The 26039-nt window shown below is 42.1% G+C and overlaps 1 protein-coding gene across 1 annotated transcript in view; it reads right to left on the reverse strand.

The window, feature by feature from the left end:
* Window positions 1-26039, reverse strand: part of KATNIP (katanin interacting protein) — a 362447-nt gene that overhangs the window by 247689 nt on the left and 88719 nt on the right. The window contains exons 6-11 of the mRNA XM_053694469.1: window positions 24617-24736; window positions 24007-24072; window positions 22128-22323; window positions 20898-21044; window positions 20365-20516; window positions 5212-5288 (exon numbers count right to left, since the gene is read on the reverse strand). Of these exons, the coding sequence (XP_053550444.1) occupies window positions 5212-5288; window positions 20365-20516; window positions 20898-21044; window positions 22128-22323; window positions 24007-24072; window positions 24617-24736 (758 nt within the window). The remainder of the gene's footprint in view (window positions 1-5211; window positions 5289-20364; window positions 20517-20897; window positions 21045-22127; window positions 22324-24006; window positions 24073-24616; window positions 24737-26039) is intronic.

Consider the following 26039-nt stretch of genomic DNA (forward strand, 5'->3'; position numbering starts at 1 on the left):
TTCACACCAGTATAGGTATTTACGCCATATTTTATGGTAAATTCTTCTGGTAACAGGCTTCCTAGCCTGTATCAGGGTATCAATAACCGACTCAGAAAAACCACGTTTTGATAAAATCAAGCGTTCAATTTCCAAGCAGTCAGCTTCAGAGAAGTTAGATTTTGATGTTTGAATGGACCCTGTATCAGAAGGTCCAGTCTTAGAGGTAGAGACCAAGGCGGACAGGATGACATGTCCACTAGATCTGCATACCAAGTCCTGCGTGGCCATGCAGGTGCTATTAGAATCACTGATGCTCTCTCCTGTTTGATTTTGGCAATCAATCGAGGAAGCAGCGGGAAGGGTGGAAACACATAAGCCATCCTGAAGTTCCAAGGTGCTGTCAAAGCATCTATCAGAACCGCTCCCGGATCCCTGGATCTGGATCCGTAGCGAGGAAGTTTGGCGTTCTGGCGAGACGCCATGAGATCTATATCTGGTTTGCCCCAACGTCGAAGTATTTGGGCAAAGACCTCCGGATGAAGTTCCCACTCCCCCGGATGAAACGTCTGGCGACTCAAGAAATCCGCCTCCCAGTTCTCCACTCCCGGGATGTGGATTGCTGACAGGTGGCAAGAGTGAGACTCTGCCCAGCGAAATATCTTTGATACTTCCATCATTGCTAGGGAGCTTCTTGTCCCTCCCTGATGGTTGATGTAAGCTACAGTCGTGATGTTGTCCGACTGAAACCTGATGAACCCCCGAGTTTTTAACTGGGGCCAAGCCAGAAGGGCATTGAGAACTGCTCTCAATTCCAGAATGTTTATTGGCAGGAGACTTTCCTCCTGACTCCATTGTCCCTGAGCCTTCAGAGAATTCCAGACAGCGCCCCAACCTAGTAGGCTGGCGTCTGTTGTTACAATTGTCCAGTCCGGCCTGCTGAATGGCATCCCCCTGGACAGATGTGGCCGAGAAAGCCACCATAGAAGAGAGTTTCTGGTCTCTTGATCCAGATTCAGAGTGGGGGACAAATCTGAGTAATCCCCATTCCACTGACTCAGCATGCACAATTGCAGCGGTCTGAGATGTAGGCGTGCAAAGGGTACTATGTCCATTGCTGCTACCATTAAGCCGATCACCTCCATGCATTGAGCTACCGACGGGAGTTGAATGGAATGAAGGACACGGCATGCATTTAGAAGCTTTGTTAATCTGTCTTCTGTCAGATAAATCTTCATTTTTACAGAATCTATAAGAGTCCCCAAGAATGGAACTCTTGTGAGAGGAAAGAGAGAACTCTTCTTTTCGTTCACTTTCCATCCATGCGACCTTAGAAATGCCAGAACTAACTCTGTATGAGACTTGGCAGTTTGAAAGCTTGAAGCTTGTATCAGAATGTCGTCTAGGTACGGAGCTACCGAAATTCCTCGCGGTCTTAGTACCGCCAGAAGGGCACCCAGAACCTTTGTGAAGATTCTTGGAGCCGTAGCCAATCCGAATGGAAGGGCTACAAACTGGTAATGCCTGTTTAAGAAGGCAAACCTTAGATACCGGTAATGATCTTTGTGAATCGGTATGTGAAGATAAGCATCCTTTAAATCCACTGTGGTCATGTACTGACCCTTTTGGATCATGGGTAAGATTGTCCGAATAGTTTCCATTTTGAACGATGGAACTCTTAGGAATTTGTTTAGGATCTTTAAATCCAAGATTGGCCTGAAAGTTCCCTCTTTTTTGGGAACCACAAACAGGTTTGAGTAAAACCCTTGTCCTTGTTCCGACCGCGGAACCGGATGGATCACTCCCATTAATAATAGATCTTGTACACAGCATAGAAACGCGTCTTTCTTTATTTGGTTTGTTGACAACCTTGACAGATGAAATCTCCCTCTTGGGGGAGAGAATTTGAAGTCTAGAAGGTATCCCTGAGATATGATCTCTAGCGCCCAGGGATCCTGGACATCTCTTGCCCAAGCCTGGGCGAAGAGAGAGAGTCTGCCCCCCACTAGATCCGGTCCCGGATCGGGGCCCCTCGGTTCATGCTGTCTTAGGGGCAGCAGCAGGTTTCCTGGCCTGCTTGCCCTTATTCCAGGACTGGTTAGGTTTCCAGCCTTGTCTGTAACGAGCAACAGCTCCTTCCTGTTTTGGTGCAGTGGAAGTTGATGCTGTTCCTGTTTTGAAATTCCGAAAGGGACGAAAAATAGACTGTCTAGCCTTAGCTTTGGCTTTGTCTTGAGGTAGAGCGTGGCCCTTACCCCCTGTAATGTCAGCAATAATTTCTTTCAAACCGGGCCCAAATAAAGTTTGCCCTTTGAAAGGTATATTAAGTAATTTGGACTTAGAAGTTACATCAGCCGACCAGGATTTTAGCCACAGCGCCCTACGTGCCTGAATGGCGAATCCTGAATTCTTAGCCGTAAGTTTGGTTAAATGTACTACGGCCTCCGAAATGAATGAATTAGCTAGTTTAAGGACTCTAAGCCTGTCCGTAATGTCGTCCAGCGTAGCTGAACTAAGGTTCTCTTCCAGAGACTCAATCCAAAATGCTGCCGCAGCCGTAATCGGCGCGATGCATGCAAGGGGTTGCAATATAAAACCTTGTTGAACAAACATTTTCTTAAGGTAACCCTCTAATTTTTTATCCATAGGATCTGAAAAAGCACAGCTATCCTCCACCGGGATAGTGGTGCGCTTAGCTAAAGTAGAAACTGCTCCCTCCACCTTAGGGACCGTTTGCCATAAGTCCCGTGTGGTGGCGTCTATTGGAAACATCTTTCTAAATATTGGAGGGGGTGAGAACGGCACACCGGGTCTATCCCACTCCTTAGTAACAATTTCAGTTAATCTCTTAGGTATAGGAAAAACGTCAGTACTCGCCGGTACCGCAAAGTATTTATCCAACCTACACATTTTCTCTGGTATTGCAACAGTGTTACAATCGTTAAGAGCCGCTAAGACCTCCCCTAGTAATACACGGAGGTTTTCCAATTTAAATTTAAAATTTGAAATATCTGAATCCAATCTGCTTGGATCAGAACCGTCACCTACAGAATGAAGCTCTCCGTCCTCATGCTCTGCAAGCTGTGACGCAGTATCAGACATGGCCCTAGAATTATCAGCGCACTCTGTTCTCACCCCAGAGTGATCACGCTTGCCTCTTAGTTCTGGTAATTTAGCCAAAACTTCAGTCATAACAGTAGCCATATCTTGTAATGTTATCTGTAATGGCTGCCCAGATGTACTAGGCGCCATAATATCACGCACCTCCCGGGCGGGAGATGCAGGTACTGACACGTGAGGCGAGTTAGTCGGCATAACTCTCCCCTCGCTGTTTGGTGAAATTTGTTCAATTTGTACAGATTGGCTTTTATTTAAAGTAGCATCAATACAGTTAGTACATAAATTTCTATTGGGCTCCACCTTGGCATTGGAACAAATGACACAGGTATCTTCCTCTGGATCAGACATGTTTAACACACTAGCAATAAACATGCAACTCGGTTACAATCTTATTTAACAAAAACGTACTGTGCCTCAAAGAAGCACTAAACGATTAAATGACAGTTGAAATAATGAACTGAAAAACAGTTATAGCATCACACTTTAAAAACAACACAACTTTTTAGCTCATAATTAAAACAAGCAAACTGCCAAGTGGAAAAATAATGCCCAAATATTTATTCACTCAGTACCTCATTAATGCAAACGATTCTACATTCCAGCAAAAACGTTTAACATGAAAAATACCTATTAAAAGGTTTAATGTACTTTTACAGAGTAATTCCGGTGAAATACCATCCCCGGAATACTAAAGTGTAGAGTATACATACATGTTCATTATAACGGTATGGCAGGATCTTTTCATCAATTCCATTCAGAAAATAAAAACTGCTACATACCTCAATGCAGATTCAACTGCCCGCTGTCCCCTGATCTGAAGTTTTTACCTCCCTCAGATGGCCGAGAAACAGCAATATGATCTTAACTACTCCGGTTAAAATCATAAGAAAAAACTCTGGTAGATTCTTCTTCAAACTCTGCCAGAGAGGTAATAACACGCTCCGGTGCTATTGTAAAATAACAAACTTTTGATTGAAGTTCTAAAAACTAAGTATAATCACCATAGTCCTCTCACACCTCCTATCTAGTCTTTGGGTGCAAGAGAATGACTGGAGGTGACGTAGAGGGGAGGAGCTATATAGCAACTCTGCTGGGTGAATCCTCTTGCACTTCCTGTAGGGGAGCAGATAATATCCCAGAAGTAATGATGACCCGTGGACTGATCACACATAACAGAAGAAATATACATACATGACAGCCTGATACCAGTTGCTGCTACTGCATTTAAGGCTGAGTTTACATTATATCGGTATGGCAGAATTTTCTCATCAATTCCATTGTCAGAAAATAATAAGCTGCTACATACCTCTTTGCAGATTAATCTGCCCGCTGTCCCCTGATCTGAAGTTTACCTCTCCTCAGATGGCCGAGAAACAGCAATATGATCTTAACTACGCCGGCTAAAATCATAGAAAAAACTCAGGTAGATTCTTCTTCAAATTCTACCAGAGAAGGAATAACACACTCCGGTGCTATTATAAAATAACAAACTTTTGATTGAAGGTATGAAACTAAGTATAATCACCACAGTCCTCTCACACATCCTATCTATTCGTTGGGTGCAAGAGAATGACTGGGGGTGACGTAGAGGGGAGGAGCTATGTAGCAGCTCTGCTGGGTGAATCCTCTTGCACTTCCTGTTGGGGAGGAGTTAATATCCCAGAAGTAATGATGACCCGTGGACTGACCACACTTAACAGGAGAAACACGTATACGAAAATATAGGCAATTGTTAGATGCTATACAAAGAATGCAGTGTAATGGTATTTATATTGGCTGCAGGATTTTTTTTTTTTTTAAATGTGCCCTTGCTAACTTCGTTCTACGCACCTTTCCAGCGAGTTAAATAACTTTTAATATCAATAGGAGACATCTTGCCACTTGCAGGGACAGACCCTTTTTTACGATAATTCCAACAGGGCAGGAAATGTGAAGGTCGGTGAGAAAAACGGCATCTGACCTGGCGGTTTATATCATCGGCCCTAAATACTATCAATATGGCCTATTGACTGCTCAGAACACCAATCACATATCCTATTAAAGCTGGGATGTGTGCAGATACACAAAGCCTCCGAAATATTCCTACAGAATTAAAATAAATCAAGCAACTACCTTAAATTCATATGACTTATTCTTTCAATGGCTTGCACAACAACACCGTCTTTTCTCCCTTTTGAAGAAGTTGATGTCTAACAAACAAAAAAAAGAGATAGGTTTGCGCAGATAAAAATAAACACATCTAGAAAATTATTTTAAAAAGTCAAATGCAATTCGCCAATCCAGAAGCTGCTGTGGCTGAATGAATCAGCGGTTTCCATAGACTAGTTTATCTCCCCCTGATTAATCAGAAAACATAAAATTATGCTTACCCGATCAATTTCTTTTCTTCTGACGGGAAGAGTCCACAGCTGCATTCATTACTTTTGGGAATTCAGAACCTGGCCACCAGGAGGAGGCAGAGACACCCCAGCCAAAGGCTTCAAATACCTCCCCCCCCCCCCCCCCAGTCATTCTGCCAAGGGAACAAGGAACAGTAGGCGAAATATCAGGGTGATTTTTTAAAAAAGGTGCCAGAAGAACAAAAATGTACTGCCGCACCATAGATAAAGCCTGGGCGGGAGCTGTGGACTCTTCCTGTCAGAAGAAAAGAAAATTATCAGGTAAGCATAATTTATGTTTTTCTTCTTAAACAGGGAGAGTCCACAGCTGCATTCATTACTTTTGGGAAAACAATACCCAAGCTAGAGGACACCGACTGCAAACAAAGTGCGGGTACAAAAGATAGGGCTCCTTCAAAAGGCACCACAGCCTGAAATGACTCGACACCCTTCAAAAAACTATAACGACAATGGAAAAAAATACAATTTATGCTTACCTGATACATTTATTTTTCTTGTGATGTATCGAGTCCACGGATTCATCCATACTTGTGGGATATTCTCCTCCCCTACAGGAAGTGGCAGAGAGAGCACCCACAGCAGAGCTGCCTATATAGCTCCCCCCTTAGCTCCACCCCCCAGTCATTCAACCAAAGGCTAGGAAGAAAAAGGAGAAACTATAGGGTGCAGTGGTGACTGAAAGTTTTAAAATAAAAATATATATGCCTGTCTTAAAAAACAGGGCGGGCCGTGGACTTGATACATCACAAGAGAAATAAATTTATCAGGTAAGCATAAATTATATTTTCTCTTGTAAGATGTATCGAGTCCACGGATTCATCCTTACTTGTGGGATACCAATACCAAAGCTTTGGGACACGGATGAAGGGAGGGACAAGACAGGGACCTTAAACGGAAGGCACCACTGCTTGTAGAACCTTTCTCCCAAAAATAGCCTCCGAAGAAGCAAAAGAATCAAATTTGTAAAATTTGGTAAAAGTATGAAGCGAAGACCAAGTCGCCGCATTACAAATCTGTTCACCAGAAGCCTCATTTTTAAAAGCCCATGTGGAAGCCACAGCTCTAGTAGAATGAGCAGTAATTCTTTCAGGAGACTGTTGGCCAGCAGTCTCATAAGCCAAACGGATGATGCTTTTCAGCCAAAAGGAAAGAGAGGTAGCCGTAGCCTTCTGACCTCTCCGCTTACCAGAATAAACAACAAACAATGAAGAACCACATCAAGATTGTGCAACAGACATTCCTTCTTTGAAGAAGGATTAGGACACAGTGAAGGAACAACAATCTCTTGATTGAAATTCTTATAAGAAACAACTTTAGGAAGAAACCCAGGTTTGGTACGCAAAGGGGAATCACACTGTAAAAAATATAGCTCAGAAACTCTTTGAGCCGAAGAGATAGCTACTAAAAACAAAACTTTCCAAGATAGAAGCTTAATATCTATGGAATGCATAGGTTCAAACGGAACCCCTTGAAGAACTTTGAGAACTAAATTTAGGCTCCATGGCGGAGCAACAGGTTTAAATACAGGCTTAATTCTGACCAAAGCCTGACTAAATGCTCGAACGTCTGGGACATCTGCCAGACGTTTGTGTAGAAGAATAGACAAAGCAGATATTTGTCCTTATAAGGAACTAGCTGATAATCCCTTCTCCAAACCTTCTTGGAGAAAAGACAATATTCTAGGAATCCTAATCTTACTCCACGAGTAACCTATGGATTCAAACCAATAAAGATATTTGAGCCAAATCTTATGATAGATCTTCCTGGTGACAGGCTTTCTAGCCTGAATCAGGGTATCAATGACTGACTTAGAGAAACCACGCTTTGATAGAATCAGGCGTTCAATCTCCAAGCAGTCAGACGCAGAGAAATTAGATTTGGATGCGTGAACAGACCTTGGATTAGAAGGTCCTACCTCATTGGCAGAGTCCATGGTAGAACCGAGGACATGTCCACTAGGTCTGCATACCAAGTCCTGCGTGGCCACGCAGGTGCTATCAGAATCACCAAAGCTCTCTCCTGCTTTATTCTGGCAACCAGACGTAGAAGGAGAGGAAATACATAGGCCAGATTGAAGGACCAAGGCACTGCTAGAGCATCTATCAGTACTGCCTTGGGATCCCGGGACCTGGACCCGTAACGAGAAAGTTTGGCATTCTGATGGGACGCCATCAGATCCAATTCTGGTGTGCCCCATAGCTGAATCAGCTGGGCAAATACCTCCGGATGGAGTTCCCACTCCCCCAGATGAAAAGTCTAACGACTTAGGAAATCCGCCTCCCAGTTCTCTACTCCTGGGATGTGGATTGCTGAGATGGCAAGAGTGATCCTCTGCCCATCGGATTATTTTGGTTACCTCGATCATCGAAAGAGAACTCCTTGTTCCTCCTTGATGATTGATATAAGCTACAGTCAGGATGTTGTCCGATTGAAACCTGATGAATTTTGCCGCAGCAAGCTGAGGCCACGCCTGAAGCGCATTGAATATCGCTCTCAGTTCTAGAATATTTATCGGGAGAAGATATTCCTCCCGAGACCATAAGCCCTGTGCTTTCAGGGAGTTCCAGACTGCATCCCAGCCTAGCAGGCTGGTACCTGTCGTTACAATGAGCCACTCTGGCCTGCGGAAACACATTCCCTGAGACAAGTGGTCCTGAGACAACCACCAGAGAAGAGAATCTCTGGTCTCCTGGTCCAGATGCAGTTGAGGAGACAAATCTGCATAATCTCCATTCCACTGTTTGAGCATGCATAGATGTAGTGGTCTGAGGTGTAGGCGGGCAAAAGGAACTATGTCCATTGCCGCTACCATGAGTCCGATTACCTCCATATACTGAGCCACTGATGGCCGAGGAATGGAATGAATAGCTCGGCAAGTGGTTAAGAGCTTTGATTTTCTGACCGCCATCAGAAATATTTTCATTTCTACCGAGTCTATGAGAGTCCCTAGGAAGGAAACTCTTATAAGAGGGAAGAGAGAACTCTTTTTTTATGTTCACCGTCCACCCGTGAGATCTCAGAAAAGCCAACACAATGTCCGTGTGAGACTTGGATAGCTGGAAAGTTGACGCCTGAAATAAGATGTCGTCTAGATAAGGCGCCACAGCTATGCCCAGTGGTCGTAGAAAATTCTGTGAATAGGGATGTGTAGATACGCATCCTTTAAGTCCACGGTGGTCATATATTGACCCTCCTGGATCAGAGGTAGAATAGACCGAATAGTCTCCATCTTGAATGATGGAACTTTGAGGAACTTGTTTAGAATGTTGAGATCCAAGATTGATCTGAAAGTTCCCTCTTTTTTGGAAACCACAAACAGGTTTGAGTAAAAACCTAGCCCCTGTTCCTCTTTTGGGACTGGGCGGATCACCCCCATGGTATGTAGGTCTTCTACACAGTGTAGGAACGCCTCTCTTTGTCTGTTTACAGACACTCAAGAAATGTGAAAAGTCCCCCTTGGAAGAGAGCCTTTGAATTCCAGAAAATATCCCTGGGACACAATTTCTAAAACCCAGGAATCGTGAACATCTCTTGCCCAAGCCTGAGCGAAGAGAGAGAGTCTGCCCTCTACTAGATCCGGTCCTGGATCAGGGGCTACCCCTTCATGCTGTCTTAGAGGCAGCTGCAGGCTTCTTGGCCTGTTTACCCTTGTTCCAAGCCTGGTTAGGTCTCCAAACTGACTTGGATTGGGCAAAATTCCCCTCTTGCTTTGCAGCAGAGGAAGCTGAAGCGGGACCACTCTTGAAATTCCAAAAGGAACGAAAATTATTTTGTTTGATCTTCATCTTATTTGATCTATCCTGAGGGAGGGCATGACCTTTCCCTCCAGTGATGTCTGAAATAATCTCTTTCAGTTCAGGCTCGAATAGGGTCTTTCCTTTGAAAGGGATGTTCAAAAGTTAAGTTTTAGATGACACATCAGCAGACCAGGATTTAAGCCATAACGCCCTGCGTGCTAAAATGGCAAAACCTGAATTCTTTGCCGCTAATTTAGCCAGTTGAAAAGCGGCATCTGTAATAAAAGAATTAGCCAATTTAAGGGCCTTAATTCTGTCCAAAATTTCTTCTAATAGAGTCTCCATTTGAAGAGCCTCTTCTAGAACCTCAAACCAGAAAGCAGCTGCAGTAGTTGCAGGAACAATGCACGCAATAGGTTGAAGAAGAAAACCTTGATGAACAAAAAATTTTTTCAGGAGACCCTCTAATTTTTTATCCACAGGATCTTTGAAAGCACAACGGACTTCAATAGGTATAGTTGTACGCTTAGACAGAGTAGAAATAGCTCCCTCCACCTTAGGAACTGTCTGTCACGAGTCCCGCATGGTGTCAGATATGGGAAACATTTTCTTAAAAACAGGAGGGGGAATTAACAGAATACCTGGTCTATCCCACTCCTTAGCAATAATATTCACAATCCTCTTAGGGACTGGAAAAAAACATCAGTGTAAACAGGAACCTCTAAGTATTTATCCATCTTACACAATTTCTCTGGGACCACTAAAGGGTCACAATCATCTAGAGCCGCTAATACCTCCCTGAGCAATAAGCAGAGGTGTTCAAGCTTAAATTTAAAGGCCGTCATATCAGAATCTGTCTGAGGAAGCGTCTTTCCTGAATCAGAAATTTCTCCCTCAGATAACAAATCCCTCACCTTACCTCAGAGCATTGTGAGGGCATATCAGATACGGCTACTAAAGCGTCAGACTGCTCAGCATTTTTCCTTAACCCAGAGCTGTCCCGCTTTCCTTGAAAACCAGGCAGTCAGGATAAAACCTCTGTGAGGGTTGTATTCATAACTGTGGCCATGTCTTGTAAAATAAATGAATTTGAAGCACTAGAGGTACTTGGCGTCACTTGTGCGGGCGTTACTGGTTGCGACACTTGGGGAGAGCTAGATGCTAAACCCTCATTTACTTCTGACTGAGAATCATCTATTGCTCTATTTTTAAGTGCTAATATATGTTCTTTATAGTTTATGGACATATCAGTACAATTGGGACACATTCTAAGAGGGGGTACCACAATGGCTTCCAAACATATTGAACAAGGATTTTCCTTGGTGTCAGACATGTTAAACAGGCTAGTAATGTAACAAGCAAGCTTGGAAAACACTGTAATCAAAGTAAATAACACTTAGAAATAAAACGGTACTGTGCCTTTAAGAGAAAAAAAAGCTGCACAAATTCTGCAAAACAGTGTAAAAAAGCAGTAAACATAACAAAATTTTTACAGTAGAATCATATAGCCTTAGTAACTTTGCACAGCTATGCAAATAAATAATTAACCCCTTAATGGCAACACCAGATTGAAAAAAACATCAAAACCAGTAAAAAAGACTTTCAGCACTTTGCCACAGTTCTGCTGTGGCTCCTACCTGCCCTTCAGAACAATTTGTGGGGGAAAAAACTTCTTTTACAGCCCTCAAACATGGCAGGAACCTCTGGAGAAGCAGTTAGAAGTCTCAGAGGAAAAGAAACTGCACAACTGAGGCATGAAAATAGGCCCCTCCCACCTCACTCAATGTTTTGAGGCCTAACAGACAAACACTAGAGTGTCTCTAAATTAACCATGTGGGTTAGAAAACTCAAAAACAAGCCATAATGACCCCTTTAGTCCCTTCAAAAACAGAATTTATGTTTACCTGATAAATTACTTTCTCCAACGGTGTGTCCGGTCCACGGCGTCATCCTTACTTGTGGGATATTCTCTTCCCCAACAGGAAATGGCAAAGAGCCCAGCAAAGCTGGTCACATGATCCCTCCTAGGCTCCGCCTTCCCCAGTCATTCGACCGACGTAAAGGAGGAATATTTGCATAGGAGAAATCATATGATACCGTGGTGACTGTAGTTAAAGAAAATAAATCATCAGACCTGATTAAAAAACCAGGGCGGGCCGTGGACCGGACACACCGTTGGAGAAAGTAATTTATCAGGTAAACATAAATTCTGTTTTCTCCAACATAGGTGTGTCCGGTCCACGGCGTCATCCTTACTTGTGGGAACCAATACCAAAGCTTTAGGACACGGATGATGGGAGGGAGCAAATTAGGTCACCTAGATGGAAGGCACCACGGTTTGCAAAACCTTTCTCCCAAAAATAGCCTCAGAAGAAGCAAAAGTATCAAATTTGTAAAATTTGGTAAAAGTGTGCAATGAAGACCAAGTCGCTGCCTTACATATCTGATCAACAGAAGCCTCGTTCTTAAAGGCCCATGTGGAAGCCACAGCCCTAGTGGAATGAGCTGTGATTCTTTCAGGAGGCTGCCGTCCGGCAGTCTCATAAGCCAATCTGATGATGCTTTTAAGCCAAAAAGATAGAGAGGTAGAAGTTGCTTTTTGACCTCTCCTTTTACCAGAATAAACAACAAACAAGGAAGATGTTTGTCTGAAATCCTTTGTAGCATCTAAATAGAATTTTAGAGCACGAACTACATCCAAATTGTGCAACAAACGTTCCTTCTTTGAAACTGGATTCGGACACAAAGAAGGCACGACTATCTCCTGGTTAATGTTTTTGTTAGAAACAACGTTCGGAAGAAAACCAGGTTTAGTACGCAAAACCACCTTATCTGCATGGAACACCAGATAAGGAGGAGAACACTGCAGAGCAGATAACTCTGAAACTCTTCTAGCAGAAGAAATTGCAACCAAAAACAAAACTTTCCAAGATAATAACTTGATATCAACGGAATGTAGGGGCTCAAACGGAACCCCCTGAAGAACTGAAAGAACTAACTTGAGACTCCAAGGAGGAGTCAAAGGTTTGTAAACAGGCTTGATTCTAACCAGAGCCTGAACAAAAGCCTGAACATCTGGCACAGCCGCCAGCTTTTTGTGAAGTAAAACAGATAAAGCAGAAATCTGTCCCTTCAAAGAACTTGCAGATAATCCTTTCTCCAAACCTTCTTGAAGAAAGGATAGAATCTTAGGAATTTTTATCTTGTTCCATGGTAATCCTTTAGATTCACACCAACAGATATATTTTTTCCATATTTTATGGTAGATTTTTCTAGTTACAGGCTTTCTGGCCTGAACAAGAGTATCAATGACAGAATCTGAGAACCCTCGCTTTGATAAAATCAAGCGTTCAATCTCCAAGCAGTCAGTTGGAGTGAAACCAGATTCGGATGTTCGAATGGACCTTGAACAAGAAGGTCCTGTCTCAAAGGTAGCTTCCATGGTGGAGCTGATGACATATTCACCAGGTCGGCATACCAAGTCCTGCGTGGCCACGCAGGAGCTATCAAGATCACCGATGCCCTCTCCTGATTGATCCTGGCTACCAGCCTGGGGATGAGAGGAAACGGTGGGAATACATAAGCTAGGTTGAAGGTCCAAGGTGCTACTAGTGCATCTACTAGAGTCGCCTTGGGATCCCTGGATCTGGACCCGTAGCAAGGAACCTTGAAGTTCTGACGAGAGGCCATCAGATCCATGTCTGGAATGCCCCACAATTGAGTTATTTGGGCAAAGATTTCCGGATGGAGTTCCCACTCCCCCGGATGAAATGTCTGACGACTCAGAAAATCCGCTTCCCAATTTTCCACGCCTGGGATGTGGATTGCAGACAAGTGGCAGGAGTGAGTCTCCGCCCATTGAATGATTTTGGTCACTTCTTCCATCGCCAGGGAACTCCTTGTTCCCCCCTGATGGTTGATATACGCAACAGTCGTCATGTTGTCTGATTGAAACCGTATGAATTTGGCCTTTGCTAGCTGAGGCCAAGCCTTGAGAGCATTGAATATCGCTCTCAGTTCCAGAATGTTTATCGGGAGAAGAGATTCTTCCCGAGACCAAAGACCCTGAGCTTTCAGGGGTTCCCAGACCGCGCCCCAGCCTACCAGACTGGCGTCGGTCGTGACAATGACCCACTCTGGTCTGCGGAAGCTCATCCCCTGTGACAGGTTGTCCAGGGTCAGCCACCAACGGAGTGAATCTCTGGTCCTCTGATCTACTTGTATCGTCGGAGACAAGTCTGTATAATCCCCATTCCACTGACTGAGCATGCACAGTTGTAATGGTCTCAGATGAATTCGCGCAAAAGGAACTATGTCCATTGCCGCGACCATCAAACCTATTACTTCCATGCACTGTGCTATGGAAGGAAGAAGAACAGAATGAAGTACTTGACAAGAGCTTAGAAGTTTTGATTTTCTGGCCTCTGTCAGAAAAATCCTCATTTCTAAGGAGTCTATTATTGTTCCCAAGAAGGGAACTCTTGTTGACGGAGATAGAGAACTTTTTTCTACGTTCACTTTCCACCCGTGAGATCTGAGAAAGGCCAGGACAATGTCCATATGAGCCTTTGCTTGTGGTAGGGACGACGCTTGAATCAGTATGTCGTCCAAGTAAGGTACTACTGCAATGCCCCTTGGTCGTAGCACCGCTAGAAGGGACCCTAGTACCTTTGTGAAAATTCTTGGAGCAGTGGCTAATCCGAATGGAAGTGCCACAAACTGGTAATGCTTGTCCAGAAAGGCGAACCTTAGGAACCGATGATGTTCCTTGTGGATAGGAATATGTAGATACGCATCCTTTAAATCCACCGTGGTCATGAATTGACCTTCCTGGATGGAAGGAAGAATTGTCCGAATGGTTTCCATTTTGAACGATGGAACCTTGAGAAACTTGTTTAGGATCTTGAGATCTAAGATTGGACTGAATGTTCCCTCTTTTTTGGGAACTATGAACAGATTGGAGTAGAATCCCATCCCTTGTTCTCCTAATGGAACAGGATGAATCACTCCCATTTTTAACAGGTCTTCTACACAATGTAAGAATGCCTGTCTTTTTATGTGGTCTGAAGACAATTGAGACCTGTGGAACCTCCCCCTTGGGGGAAGCTCCATGAATTCCAGAAGATAACCTTGGGAGACTATTTCTAGCGCCCAAGGATCCAGAACATCTCTTGCCCAAGCCTGAGCGAAGAGAGAAAGTCTGCCCCCCACCAGATCCGGTCCCGGATCGGGGGCCAACATCTCATGCTGTCTTGGTAGCAGTGGCAGGTTTCTTGGCCTGCTTACCTTTGTTCCAGCCTTGCATTGGCCTCCAGGCTGGCTTGGTTTGAGAAGTATTACCCTCTTGCTTAGAGGATGCAGCACTTGGGGCTGGTCCGTTTCTGCGAAAGGGACGAAAATTTGGTTTATTTTTAGCCTTGAAAGACCTATCCTGAGGAAGGGCGTGGCCCTTACCCCCAGTGATATCAGAAATAATCTCTTTCAAGTCAGGGCCAAACAGCGTTTTCCCCTTGAAAGGTATGTTAAGCAATTTGTTCTTGGAAGACGCATCCGCTGACCAAGATTTTAGCCAAAGCGCTCTGCGCGCCACAATAGCAAACCCTGAATTTTTCGCCGCTAATCTAGCCAATTGCAAAGTGGCGTCTAAAGTAAAAGAGTTAGCCAATTTGAGAGCATGAATTCTGTCCATAATCTCCTCATAAGAAGAATCTTTATTGAGCGACTTTTCTAGTTCATCGAACCAGAAACACGCTGCTGTAGTGACAGGAACAATGCATGAAATTGGTTGTAGAAGGTAACCTTGCTGAACAAACATCTTTTTAAGCAAACCCTCTAATTTTTTATCCATAGGATCTTTGAAAGCACAACTATCTTCTATAGGGATAGTAGTGCGTTTGTTTAGAGTAGAAACCGCCCCCTCGACCTTGGGGACTGTCTGCCATAAGTCCTTTCTGGGGTCGACCATAGGAAACAATTTTTTAAATATAGGGGGAGGGACAAAAGGTATGCCGGGCCTTTCCCATTCTTTGTTTACAATGTCCGCCACCCGCTTGGGTATAGGAAAAGCTTCGGGGGGCCCCGGGACCTCTAGGAACTTGTCCATCTTACATAATTTCTCTGGAATGACCAAATTCTCACAATCATCCAGAGTAGATAACACCTCCTTAAGCAGAGCGCGGAGATGTTCCAATTTAAATTTGAATGTAATCACATCAGGTTCAGCTTGTTGAGAAATTTTCCCTGAATCTGAAATTTCTCCCTCAGACAAAACCTCCCTGGCCCCCTCAGACTGGTGTAGGGGCATTTCAGAACCATTATCATCAGCGTCCTCATGCTCTTCAGTATTTTCTAAAACAGAGCAGTCGCGCTTTCGCTGATAAGTGGGCATTTTGGCTAAAATGTTTTTGATAGAATTATCCATTACAGCCGTTAATTGTTGCATAGTAAGGAGTATTGGCGCACTAGATGTACTAGGGGCCTCCTGTGTGGGCAAGACTGGCGTAGACGAAGGAGGGGATGATGCAGTACCATGCTTACTCCCCTCACTTGAGGAATCATCTTGGGCATCATTTTCTCTAAATTTTGTGTCACATAAATCACATCTATTTAAATGAGAAGGAACCTTGGCTTCCTCACATACAGAACATAGTCTATCTGATAGTTCAGACATGTTAAACAGGCATAAACTTGATAACAAAGTACAAAAAACGTTTTAAAATAAAACCGTTACTGTCACTTTAAATTTTAAACTGAACACACTTTATTACTGAAAATGTGAAAAAGTATGAAGGAATTGTTCAAAATTCACCAAAATTTCACCACAGTGTCTTAAAGCCTTAAAAGTATTGCACACCAAATTTGAAAGCTTTAACTCTTAAAATAACTGAACCGGAGCCGTTTTTATATTTAACCCCTATACAGTCCCTGGTATCTGCTTTGCTGAGACCCAACCAAGCCCAAAGGGGAATACGATACCAAATGACGCCTTCAGTAAGCTTTTTCTATGTATCTGAGCTCCTCACACATGCATCTGCATGCCTTGCTTCCCAAAAACAACTGCGCAATAGAGGCGTGAAAATGAGGCTCTGCCTATGATTAGAGAAGGCCCCCAGTGAAAAAGGTGTCCAATACAGTGCCTGCCGGTTATTTTACATAATTCCCAAGAATAAAATAACTCCTCAAAGCTATGAAGTATTAAAAATGCTTATAAATCAATCGTTTTAGCCCAGAAAAATGTCTACCAGTCTTTAAAGCCCTTGTGAAGCCCTTTATTCTTATTTAATAAAAATGGCTTACCGGATCCCATAGGGAAAATGACAGCTTCCAGCATTACCAAGTCTTGTTAGAAATGTGTCATACCTCAAGCAGCAAAAGTCTGCTCACTGTTTCCCCCAACTGAAGTTAATTCCTCTCAACAGTCCTGTGTGGAAACAGCCATCGATTTTAGTAACGGTTGCTAAAATCATTTTCCTCTTACAAACAGAAATCTTCATCTCTTTTCTGTTTCAGAGTAAATAGTACATACCAGCACTATTTTAAAATAACAAACTCTTGATTGAAGAATAAAAACTACATTTAAACACCAAAAAACTCTAAGCCATCTCCGTGGAGATGTTGCCTGTACAACGGCAAAGAGAATGACTGGGGAAGGCGGAGCCTAGGAGGGATCATGTGACCAGCTTTGCTGGGCTCTTTGCCATTTCCTGTTGGGGAAGAGAATATTTCACAAGTAAGGATGACGCCGTGGACCGGACACACCTATGTTGGAGAAAAAACGTTATAATTGCATCATTCACTGAATAAACAAAAACGTTTTTACCAAACAAACAGTGTCACCAGTAACTAATGAGCCCTTCATGCAAGCTGAAATTCCTATCCAAGTGTCTGAATACAGCTTACCCTTCCCTCATGGGGATATTGCCAGCCTTTTCTAGAAATAACAGTCTGTCTAGAAAAAAAATAGACTGAACATACCTTAATGCAGTTTCGCCTGCAAACTGTTCCCCCAACTGAAGTTTTCCTGTACTCTTCAGCCCTTGTGAGAACAGCAGTGGATCTTAGTTACAAAATGCTAAGATCATCATCCTCCTTGCAGAAATCTTCACCCCTTTTGTGCCAGAGAATAAATAGTACACACCATCAATGCAGCAAGAAGTCTTCATCCAGACGGCTTCTTCTATCTTCATCCACCCGGCATGGATTTTAGCAGCTTTAATTCCTATTATCTGATAGAAATCTTACAGCCAATAGGAATGCAAGGGACGCAATCTTTGATGGCGTCACTTGCATTGAAGTTCCAGTGTACGGTGGCAACCGTATGAAGAGGATGCTCTGCGCCGGATGTCTTCAGGATGGACCCGCTCTGCGCCGGATGGATGAAGATAGAAGAGGTCGTCTGGATAAAGACTTCAGCGGCTGGATGCGTCTTCAGGATGGACCCGCTCCGCGCCGGATGGATGAAGATCGAAGAGACCGCCAGGATGAAGACTTCTTGCCTCCTGGATGGATCCTTCAAGCAGGACTTCAGTAATTGTAAGTGGATCGTCGGGGGTTAGTGTTAGGTTTTTTTTAAGGTTTTCTTTGGGAGGGTTTTTATTTTAGCTTAGGGTTTGGGCTTTTCATAAAAGAGCTGATTGCCCTTTTCAGGGCATGGCAAAAGAGCTAAATTCCCTTACAAATGCCCTTTTCAGGGCAATGGTTAGCCTAGGTTATGTTAAATAGTTATTTTATTTGCGGGGGTTGGTTGGGTGGGTGGTGGGTTTTACTGTTGGGGGGGTTGTATTTTTTTTTACAGGTAAAAGAGCCGATATCTTTGGGGCAATGGCCAACAAAAGGTCCTTTTAAGGGCCATTGGTAGTTTATTGTAGGCAAGGGTTTTTTTTATTTTGGGGGGGCTTTTTTATTTTGATAGGGCTATTAGATTAGGTGTAAAAAAAATATTTTTGATAATTTGGTTTGTTATTTTTCGTAATTTAGTGTTTGTTTTTTTGTATTTTAGGCACTCACCACCTCCTGTGAACCAGACAACCCACAAGCAGACTCTCTGTCGCCACAAGGTTAGCATACGGAAGTGAAAAACAACATAACGGCACCCGGTCACAAGGTGCACCGTGCAAGTCATAAAATAGCGTGCAAATCTAAAGGCCGTTAATGTTCCGAAAAGCCATGAGCCTAAAGTATTACTATACCTCAGCAGATAGAACCACATAACAAACATAATTAAAGCCCCCCCTTGTTCAATAACACCCCTTAGGGGATATTAACTCATGATTCCTTATTTTAAGATAAAAGGAGTCCCACTGGGCCCCTACCTTTACGTTCACATCATATTCACATAATGAAGTAAAATGAAACGATCTTACCGGAACCTACGCCGTGGTACAGGAACATGGCCCTTTAAGTGTGACAAATAGTAGCCTCGCTTCCGACATGGACTTAAGCGAAGAAAGGCAGGCATCGAAACTCGTCAACGCTGATTGCCAAGGAGCTGTTAAAAATGAGTCAGGATGGTTTAACAGAAAAACTCTCCCTGCATCTCCGGACTCCGGACCTTCATCCATGCTCTCACTGAGAGGCTGACAGGACTACTTAAAACTCCAGTCCCATTTCGAAGAGTACTACCCTCCATAAGAGACTTAAAGTGAATGTCAATTTCGATGCTAAAAACAGGGGCACTTTAATTCATCAAAATTTACATTTCACTCCTGTTGTGAAAAAAAACAAAAACCTTGCCTTTTAATCTTCACAGCAGCTTCAGCTTCCTCCACCCGTCGCAAAGCCTCTTCCTGGGTCTAAAATGAGGAATCCGGCTTCCTCCAATCACGGTGTTGAATCAGACACTGATTCCCCTGGGGGGAAGCCGTGATTGGAGGATGACCTATCCATCATTTCAGAAATGGCTTGCAACAACCGGAGGAAGCTGGAGCTGCTGTGAAGATTAAAAGGTAAGTTTTTTTTCACAACAGGAGTGAAATGTAAATTTTGATGAATTAAAGTGCCCCTGTTTTTAATCAAATTTAAAAAAAACGGGCACATTAGCATCAAAATTGACATTCACTTTAACTCGAACTTCTTACACTTCTCTGCCAACCTCCTATGACGAAAGGCAAAGAATGACTGGGGGATAAGGGAAGTGGGGGAGGTATTTGAAGCCTTTGCCTCTTCCTGGTGGCCAGGTTCTGAATTCCCAAAAGTAATGAATGCAAGCTGTGGACTCTTCCTGTTTAAGAAGAAAATAAGATTATTTCATAGGCAACAGACGTCTACTAGTAACACAAAAGCAGCGTGTTGCAATAGAGAGATTTAAATTATTCTCCAGAACTCTGAACTCCAACACTGGAGATGGCAGCAAACTGAATTGATCAAATAATAAAAATTAAAAAAAGATACTCAGACCATGAATAAGTGAATCAATATAGTCTTTGTAGAGTAAACAAAAAAAGGTGGATACAGTCCCAGAGGATAATTTTGTGTTTTTAGGTGTACACGTTTATTGAGTGTTTAACTTTGATTTTTGTAGAAAGGGATAGGAAAAATAAAAATGTAATTTATAATATTGTATAGAAAGATATCGCTCACAAACAGATGCCCTGGCTTACAGACATGGTGAGTACAACAAACTATATACAAGTGTATGGAGAGGAGCAGTCTAAATATATACACAGGTGCATAAGAGTTAGATAGGACACCAGCAATGAATATCCATTGGTCTACATAAGTGTTCTGCACATTTTGCCAGATAAGGGGGCATTATGAAGTAGATGGTTGTGAGCAGATACAAATTTTACAATATTACAACACTTTTTGCCATTTATAAATGTTACTTAAGATATTGAAAGCACAAATGTTACACATATTTTTACATAAATTGATTTAACGATAATTTGTGCAAAAATATTTAAATTAGGTAATGTTAGTTAATTTAGGTTAATATTGGCTTAAATTTTAGCAGAGTGGTCAGTAAAATCAGCCGGGTGGTGTGCCCATTCAATAGGTCCTGTAATGTATACACGGACATAAAAGCATACACAATGCAGGTAATAAAAGCGATTCACAATGAAGGTGAAGTAGCGCTGGTTGCAATTTATGTTAAGCTCATTAAATTAACGTTTGAACAACGTCTCTCTTACCCTCTGCCATTCTGCCTTGGCTGCTCGCATTACCGCCTTGTTTTCTTGCTGGATGGCGCTGATAACGTTAGCGGCAAATCCATCTGAATCTTTATCTACTGATGTAGCTGTTCGGGCTGTAGACAGTGGCCGCTCCAGCCGACTTGTAGGTCCTAATAGAGGAGAGAATACTGGTTCATTGCAACTCGCTGACATCCGCTACTAACAGACTGAGCTAATGGATGCAAGTTGTGGGGCTAATATATTGCAAAACTGCTGCCATATAGTGGTCCAGACATGTGCACGCTCCTGAGCTTACATCCCTGTTTTTCAATAAAGGATAGAGAAAAAAGTCATTTGGATTTTTAATAAAATGGTATGATCTATCTGAAGTATGAGTATCATGTCCCTTTTACTGTTTTTACACAACATACAATTTAGCTTCACACTAAATGGCGATGCACTGCCACACTCTCTGGCAGCATCGTATCAGAAAGTGTTTAAAACAAGTTGCACATTTATCCGGCATTGCTAGGCTCGCCGCAGACACTTACTAGATGGAGCGCAGAGCTCTTGGCTGAAGGAACACGAAGACTTGGATCTCTGCATTTTACCTTTCACCATGACAGGTTTTGTAGGAATGTAAAGGTCGGCGTTGTCCTTTTGTTTAGCGGACACAATTTGTCTTTCTTTCTTGACACCTACGGAAATACAACACAGCTTAGCAATGAAAGATTTACCCTGAGCACTGCACAACTTACTCCGTAGCCAATTACAAAAAATGAGTGCCATTAGATCTCTGCGCTATAATTACAGCTCATTAGATGTAGCAGAGAACACAGATTCAGATATTACACGTTAGAACTCTATATTTAGAGTTATTGGGAAAGCAAAAGGAACACATTTTAGGTTTTGCCCTTAACCCTTTTGCCTCCAGAGATGGCTGCAACTGATTACCTGTCTGGCAGCCTAGGGACTCAAGTGCAATAGTATCTTCAATTGCATCAATATAATATCTTAAACTTCAACATTTTCCAGCTTTTAGTAAGATTAGGTAGCATACGATGACTCACTGCGCAGATAACGCAGGAGGATACACATAAAACCTTCTATTACTTCTACCACTCACGGGTCCCTTAACACATACAAGAAATGATTTTATTTAGAAGGTAGGATGACGAGGGATCACTTATGGGCCTTAAAGAAAGACATAAAAGAGAAAGGATAATGACAAAGATAAATCTAGATGTAGCCTGAACTCCTGGCAGCAGCGAAGCCTAACATGACACTATATAGACATTGTGTGGTGTCAAACTAACGCACAGATGATTATCGTCCCTCAAACCAATGTCTTATCTCTGTATCAAAAGTCTTACAAGACTCAATATCACCAATGATTCAATTGCAGCGCTGTCACTAGGTGAATATTTATGAGTTGTTGCCCTTCTGAGCAGGCAGTTGTGATATAAACTACAAAACAAACGAGAGTTGTTATGAAGAAGCGTTTGTTAGAGACCAAACAATCCTCATCAGTTTCACAACGGTGACCTGGCAGCGCCAAGCAGTGGGCAGAATGCTGCTGTCCAGGAACATAACGTGAGCCTAGGAAGATCTAGTATTGTAAAGATGAATGCGTATGGGAAGGTTAAGGCGCTAGGGATTTAGGAAGGTAGGGAGTGCGGTAGTCACATTTACAGTTACCGTGGGAGCATCAATTGTTAACCTTTGCATTTGAACATTTTTACACTTTTATGTCCCTTTAATTACACCAGAAGTGTTGTTACCGTTAAACTCCAGCACAACCAAATCCCCAGGGAGGAGCTTTTGTGGCCGTAATTCAAGGGGTTGAATTGGGTTTTCGGTCTCCATTTCATTGGCCTCACATTCTATAACCTCTTCCTCAATAGAGTCAGAACCAGACGAGCTCTCTGTGTCACTGTGGCGCAAGGTTAAACTCTGGGCTAAACTTTCTCTGATAGCCTGGGAGGAAAAACAGAGTCGGGGAACAAAATGCAACTCCTATTTAATGTCCAGTAAATACAGTAGATTTGCATAACAAACAAGTGCATGATAACAAGACAGTGCAATAGAACTTAGTCTGAATCTGAGTAGTAGATTTTATGTCTATTTCCACTCCCCCTGTATCATGTGACAGCCAACAGCCAATCACAAATGCATAAACGTATAGTCTGTGAATTCTTGCACATGCTCAGTGGGATCTTGTGACTCAAAAAGTGTAAATATAAAAAGACTGAGCACATTTTGTTAATGGAAGTAAATTGGAAAGTTGTTTAAAAATTGCTGCTTTATCTGAATCATGAAAGTTTAATTTTGAATTGAGTATCCCTTTAATGTTCAGATTTCATCACTAAAAATAGAAGTAAAAGCTAAATTAATACAAATTAAGAAAGGTCAAATCGTATCATATTAGATTCAAAGCAAAGAGTAGAGAAGAAATGATAAATTTGTTCAATCTGTACGTTTCTTGTGTATAACAGACCCCAACAACCAGGAAAAAGCCAGTGGCAGAAAATCAGGACCATATAACAAGGACATAGAGCACTGATGGAAGCTTTTCAATGATATTAAAGGGACACCGAACCCAATTTTTTTTCCTTTCGTGATTCAGATAGAGCATGAAATTTTAAGTAATTTTCTAATTTACTCCTATTATCAAATTTTCTTCATTCTCTTGGTATCTTTATTTGAAATGCAAGAATGTAGGTTTAGATGTCGGACCATTTTTGGTGAACAACCTGGGTTGTTCTTGCTGATTGGTGGATAAATTCATTCATCAATAAAAAAGTGCTTTCCAGAGTCTGAACCCAAAAAAAGCTTAGATGCCTTTTTCAAATAAAGATAGCAAGAGAACAAAGAAAAAATGATAATAGGAGTAAATTAGAAAGTTGCTTAAAATTGCAAGCTCTACCTGAATCACAAAAGAAAAAAAATTGGGTTCAGTGTCCCTTTAAGTAGATTAAGACAATTCTAATGAGAGCGTTATTTTACACCTATTTAATGCTCGGCACAATCACAGTTGATAAATAAATGGGGGAGAATAGTTATGTCGGTACTTTTACAGCTCAGGGACAATCCCTCTTATATTTTAGATGTCTGTCAGGACACCCTATTGACTCTCATTGTGTCTGCGATATAAAGGCTGTCAAACGTAAATCGCAGCCCTAGGCACAGATATACACACAAACCAGGCATGTGCATTCGGAAGATTCAGAAGGAAATGAATGAGGAAGATAGAGGCCAACAGTAGCATTCGGCTTTTATAGTAGCCAGATTTCTTCTTATGAAAGTGCCGCACAGTAAGATCTGTGCAAATCCAGACCTTAGTGTTGCACTTTTAGAAGAAAAATCTGGCTCCTAAAATAACTGACACTTCCTGATAACTTAGAAAACTGCCAGCTAAATGGCGCACATGGGCACACGCTGTAAAAAGGCTTCAGTTGTTAGAACGCAAACAATGATTTTTGCATATTTAATACCACAGGGGTCTATGATTTTTATACGGATGACTGATGTGAGATGCAAACAAACCAGTAGTTGGCAGCTCGATAAACAGGGCCCAAAAGCATTGCCACTATGTGGGCTATGGACAGAATGTATTAGAAATTCCATATAAAAGGTAAACAAATAAGCTCTGAATCTTACTTTGACATGATTGGCATCTAGAAGCAACCTGTCCTTTACACTCTTTTCAGCCGGACCGGTTATACACTAAACAAACAGAGAACATAACACAAATTATTATACCCAGATTAGTGGAAAGGGAAAACAAAAATAATAAATATTTTCACATCATTATCAATATACGTAGCTCATACAATACATTTTGACATTTATATAAACAAACTTTAGTTATAAGAATACAAATAATTATAACAGGCTAGCCCGAGCACATATACGTGCAGCTCCACTCAGGTCAATGTAGCTAAAATGTCTCATTTCCATGCAAACACAACAGTCTAATTAGGTTAAACACATAGGTAAAGTCCTGCTTTGAAGCGACATACACTACAACTTCCAAGCTGGAAATCACCGGTCATTAGCAGATAAATGAAATTGTCACCTTTGATTGGCTTAACAGCAGTTTACAATTTTCAATGTTTGCTAATCACAGAGTTGTCTAGGGTCAGTAATGCAAATACTACACTCGGCAGAGTACGTAATTGTCATGTTACACTGTCCCTTTAATATACATTCAAGATCTACTAGTCACACCCGACGTATCCTATTAATCAGTGCACTTCTGTATCAGTACCTTGTAACTATCAGCAGCCTCATCTGACTCCTCATCGTCAGCCTCAAAGTCTTCAGAATATTTTATTCCCGGACTAATATGAATACGAGATCCTCCTTCAGTTTTAATAGTCACAGAGTCCTATAAAGTAAGTATAGTTATTGCCTATTGAAGTTTAGCAAACAAATTATATCATCCAGAGATAAGTATTTTATTTATAGACATAACCTGGGGAAGGACATAAACATTTTCAGACATATTAAACTTATTTAGGGCCCATCGGTTACTCCCCTATTTTGTTCAATGGTTACAGGCGAGTGGTGAGGCACGTGCGATTTTATGCATTAGTAACAAAGTTTTTAAACATAAACAATGACAAACATAAGGTCAAAGGTTAAGCAACTTTATAATTTACTCTAAATTAGAATTTTTCTTCATTCTCTTGGTATCTTTATTTGAAAAAGCAGGAATATAAAGCTTAGGAGCCGGCCCATTTTTGGTTCAGCACCTGGGTAGCACTTGCAGATTAGTTCAGATAAATGTAGCCACTAACCAGCAAGCGGTACCCAGGTGCTGAACCTAAAATTGTCCGGCTCCTAAGCTTAAATTCCTGCCTTTTCAAATAAAGATACCAAGAGAACGAAGACAAATTGATAATAGGAGTAAATTATAAAGTTGCTTAAAATTGCTGCTCTATCTGAACCACAAAAAAATAAAAATGTATGCTTACCTGATAAAATTATTTATTTCTGGATATGGTGAGTCCACGGCTTGAGTAATTACTGTTGGGAATATCACTCCTGGCCAGCAGGAGGAGGCAAAGAGCACCAGAGTGCTAAGTATCACTCCCTTACCCACAACCCCCAGTCATTCGACCGAAGGGAAATGGAGAAAAAGGAGTAACACAAGGTGAAGAGGTGCCTGAAGTTATAGTCAAAAGAACAACTGTCTTAAAATAAAGGGTGGGGCCGTGGACTCACCATATCCGGAAATACATTTATCAGGTAAGCATAAATTTTGTTTTTCTTTCCTAAGATATGGTGGGTCCATGACTTGAGTAATTACTGTTGGGAACCAATACTCAAGTTGCCATTGGAGACCTTGATGAATATAAATCTTTTTCAAATAAACCTCCAGCTTCTTGCCCATCGGATCCTTAAAAGAGCAGCTTTCCTCAATAGTAATAGTGGTTCTCTTAGCCAGAGTGGAAATGGCCCCTTCAAATTTGGGTACAGTATACCAAGGGTCTTTAATGGAGTCCTACACAGGAAATATTTTCTTAAAAATGGGAGACGAGGAAAGAGACAATCCTGGTTTCTCCCATTCCTGTGAAATAATCTCCCTAGCACGGTCCGGCACAGGAAAAACCTCCAAAGTGGACGGTTCATCAAAGAAACTATTACATTTACTAGATTTTTTAGGAGTGACAATGAAAGGGGTATCA

Source organism: Bombina bombina, chromosome 11 (assembly GCF_027579735.1).
Source record: "Bombina bombina isolate aBomBom1 chromosome 11, aBomBom1.pri, whole genome shotgun sequence".
NCBI classification, from domain to species: Eukaryota; Metazoa; Chordata; class Amphibia; order Anura; family Bombinatoridae; genus Bombina; species Bombina bombina.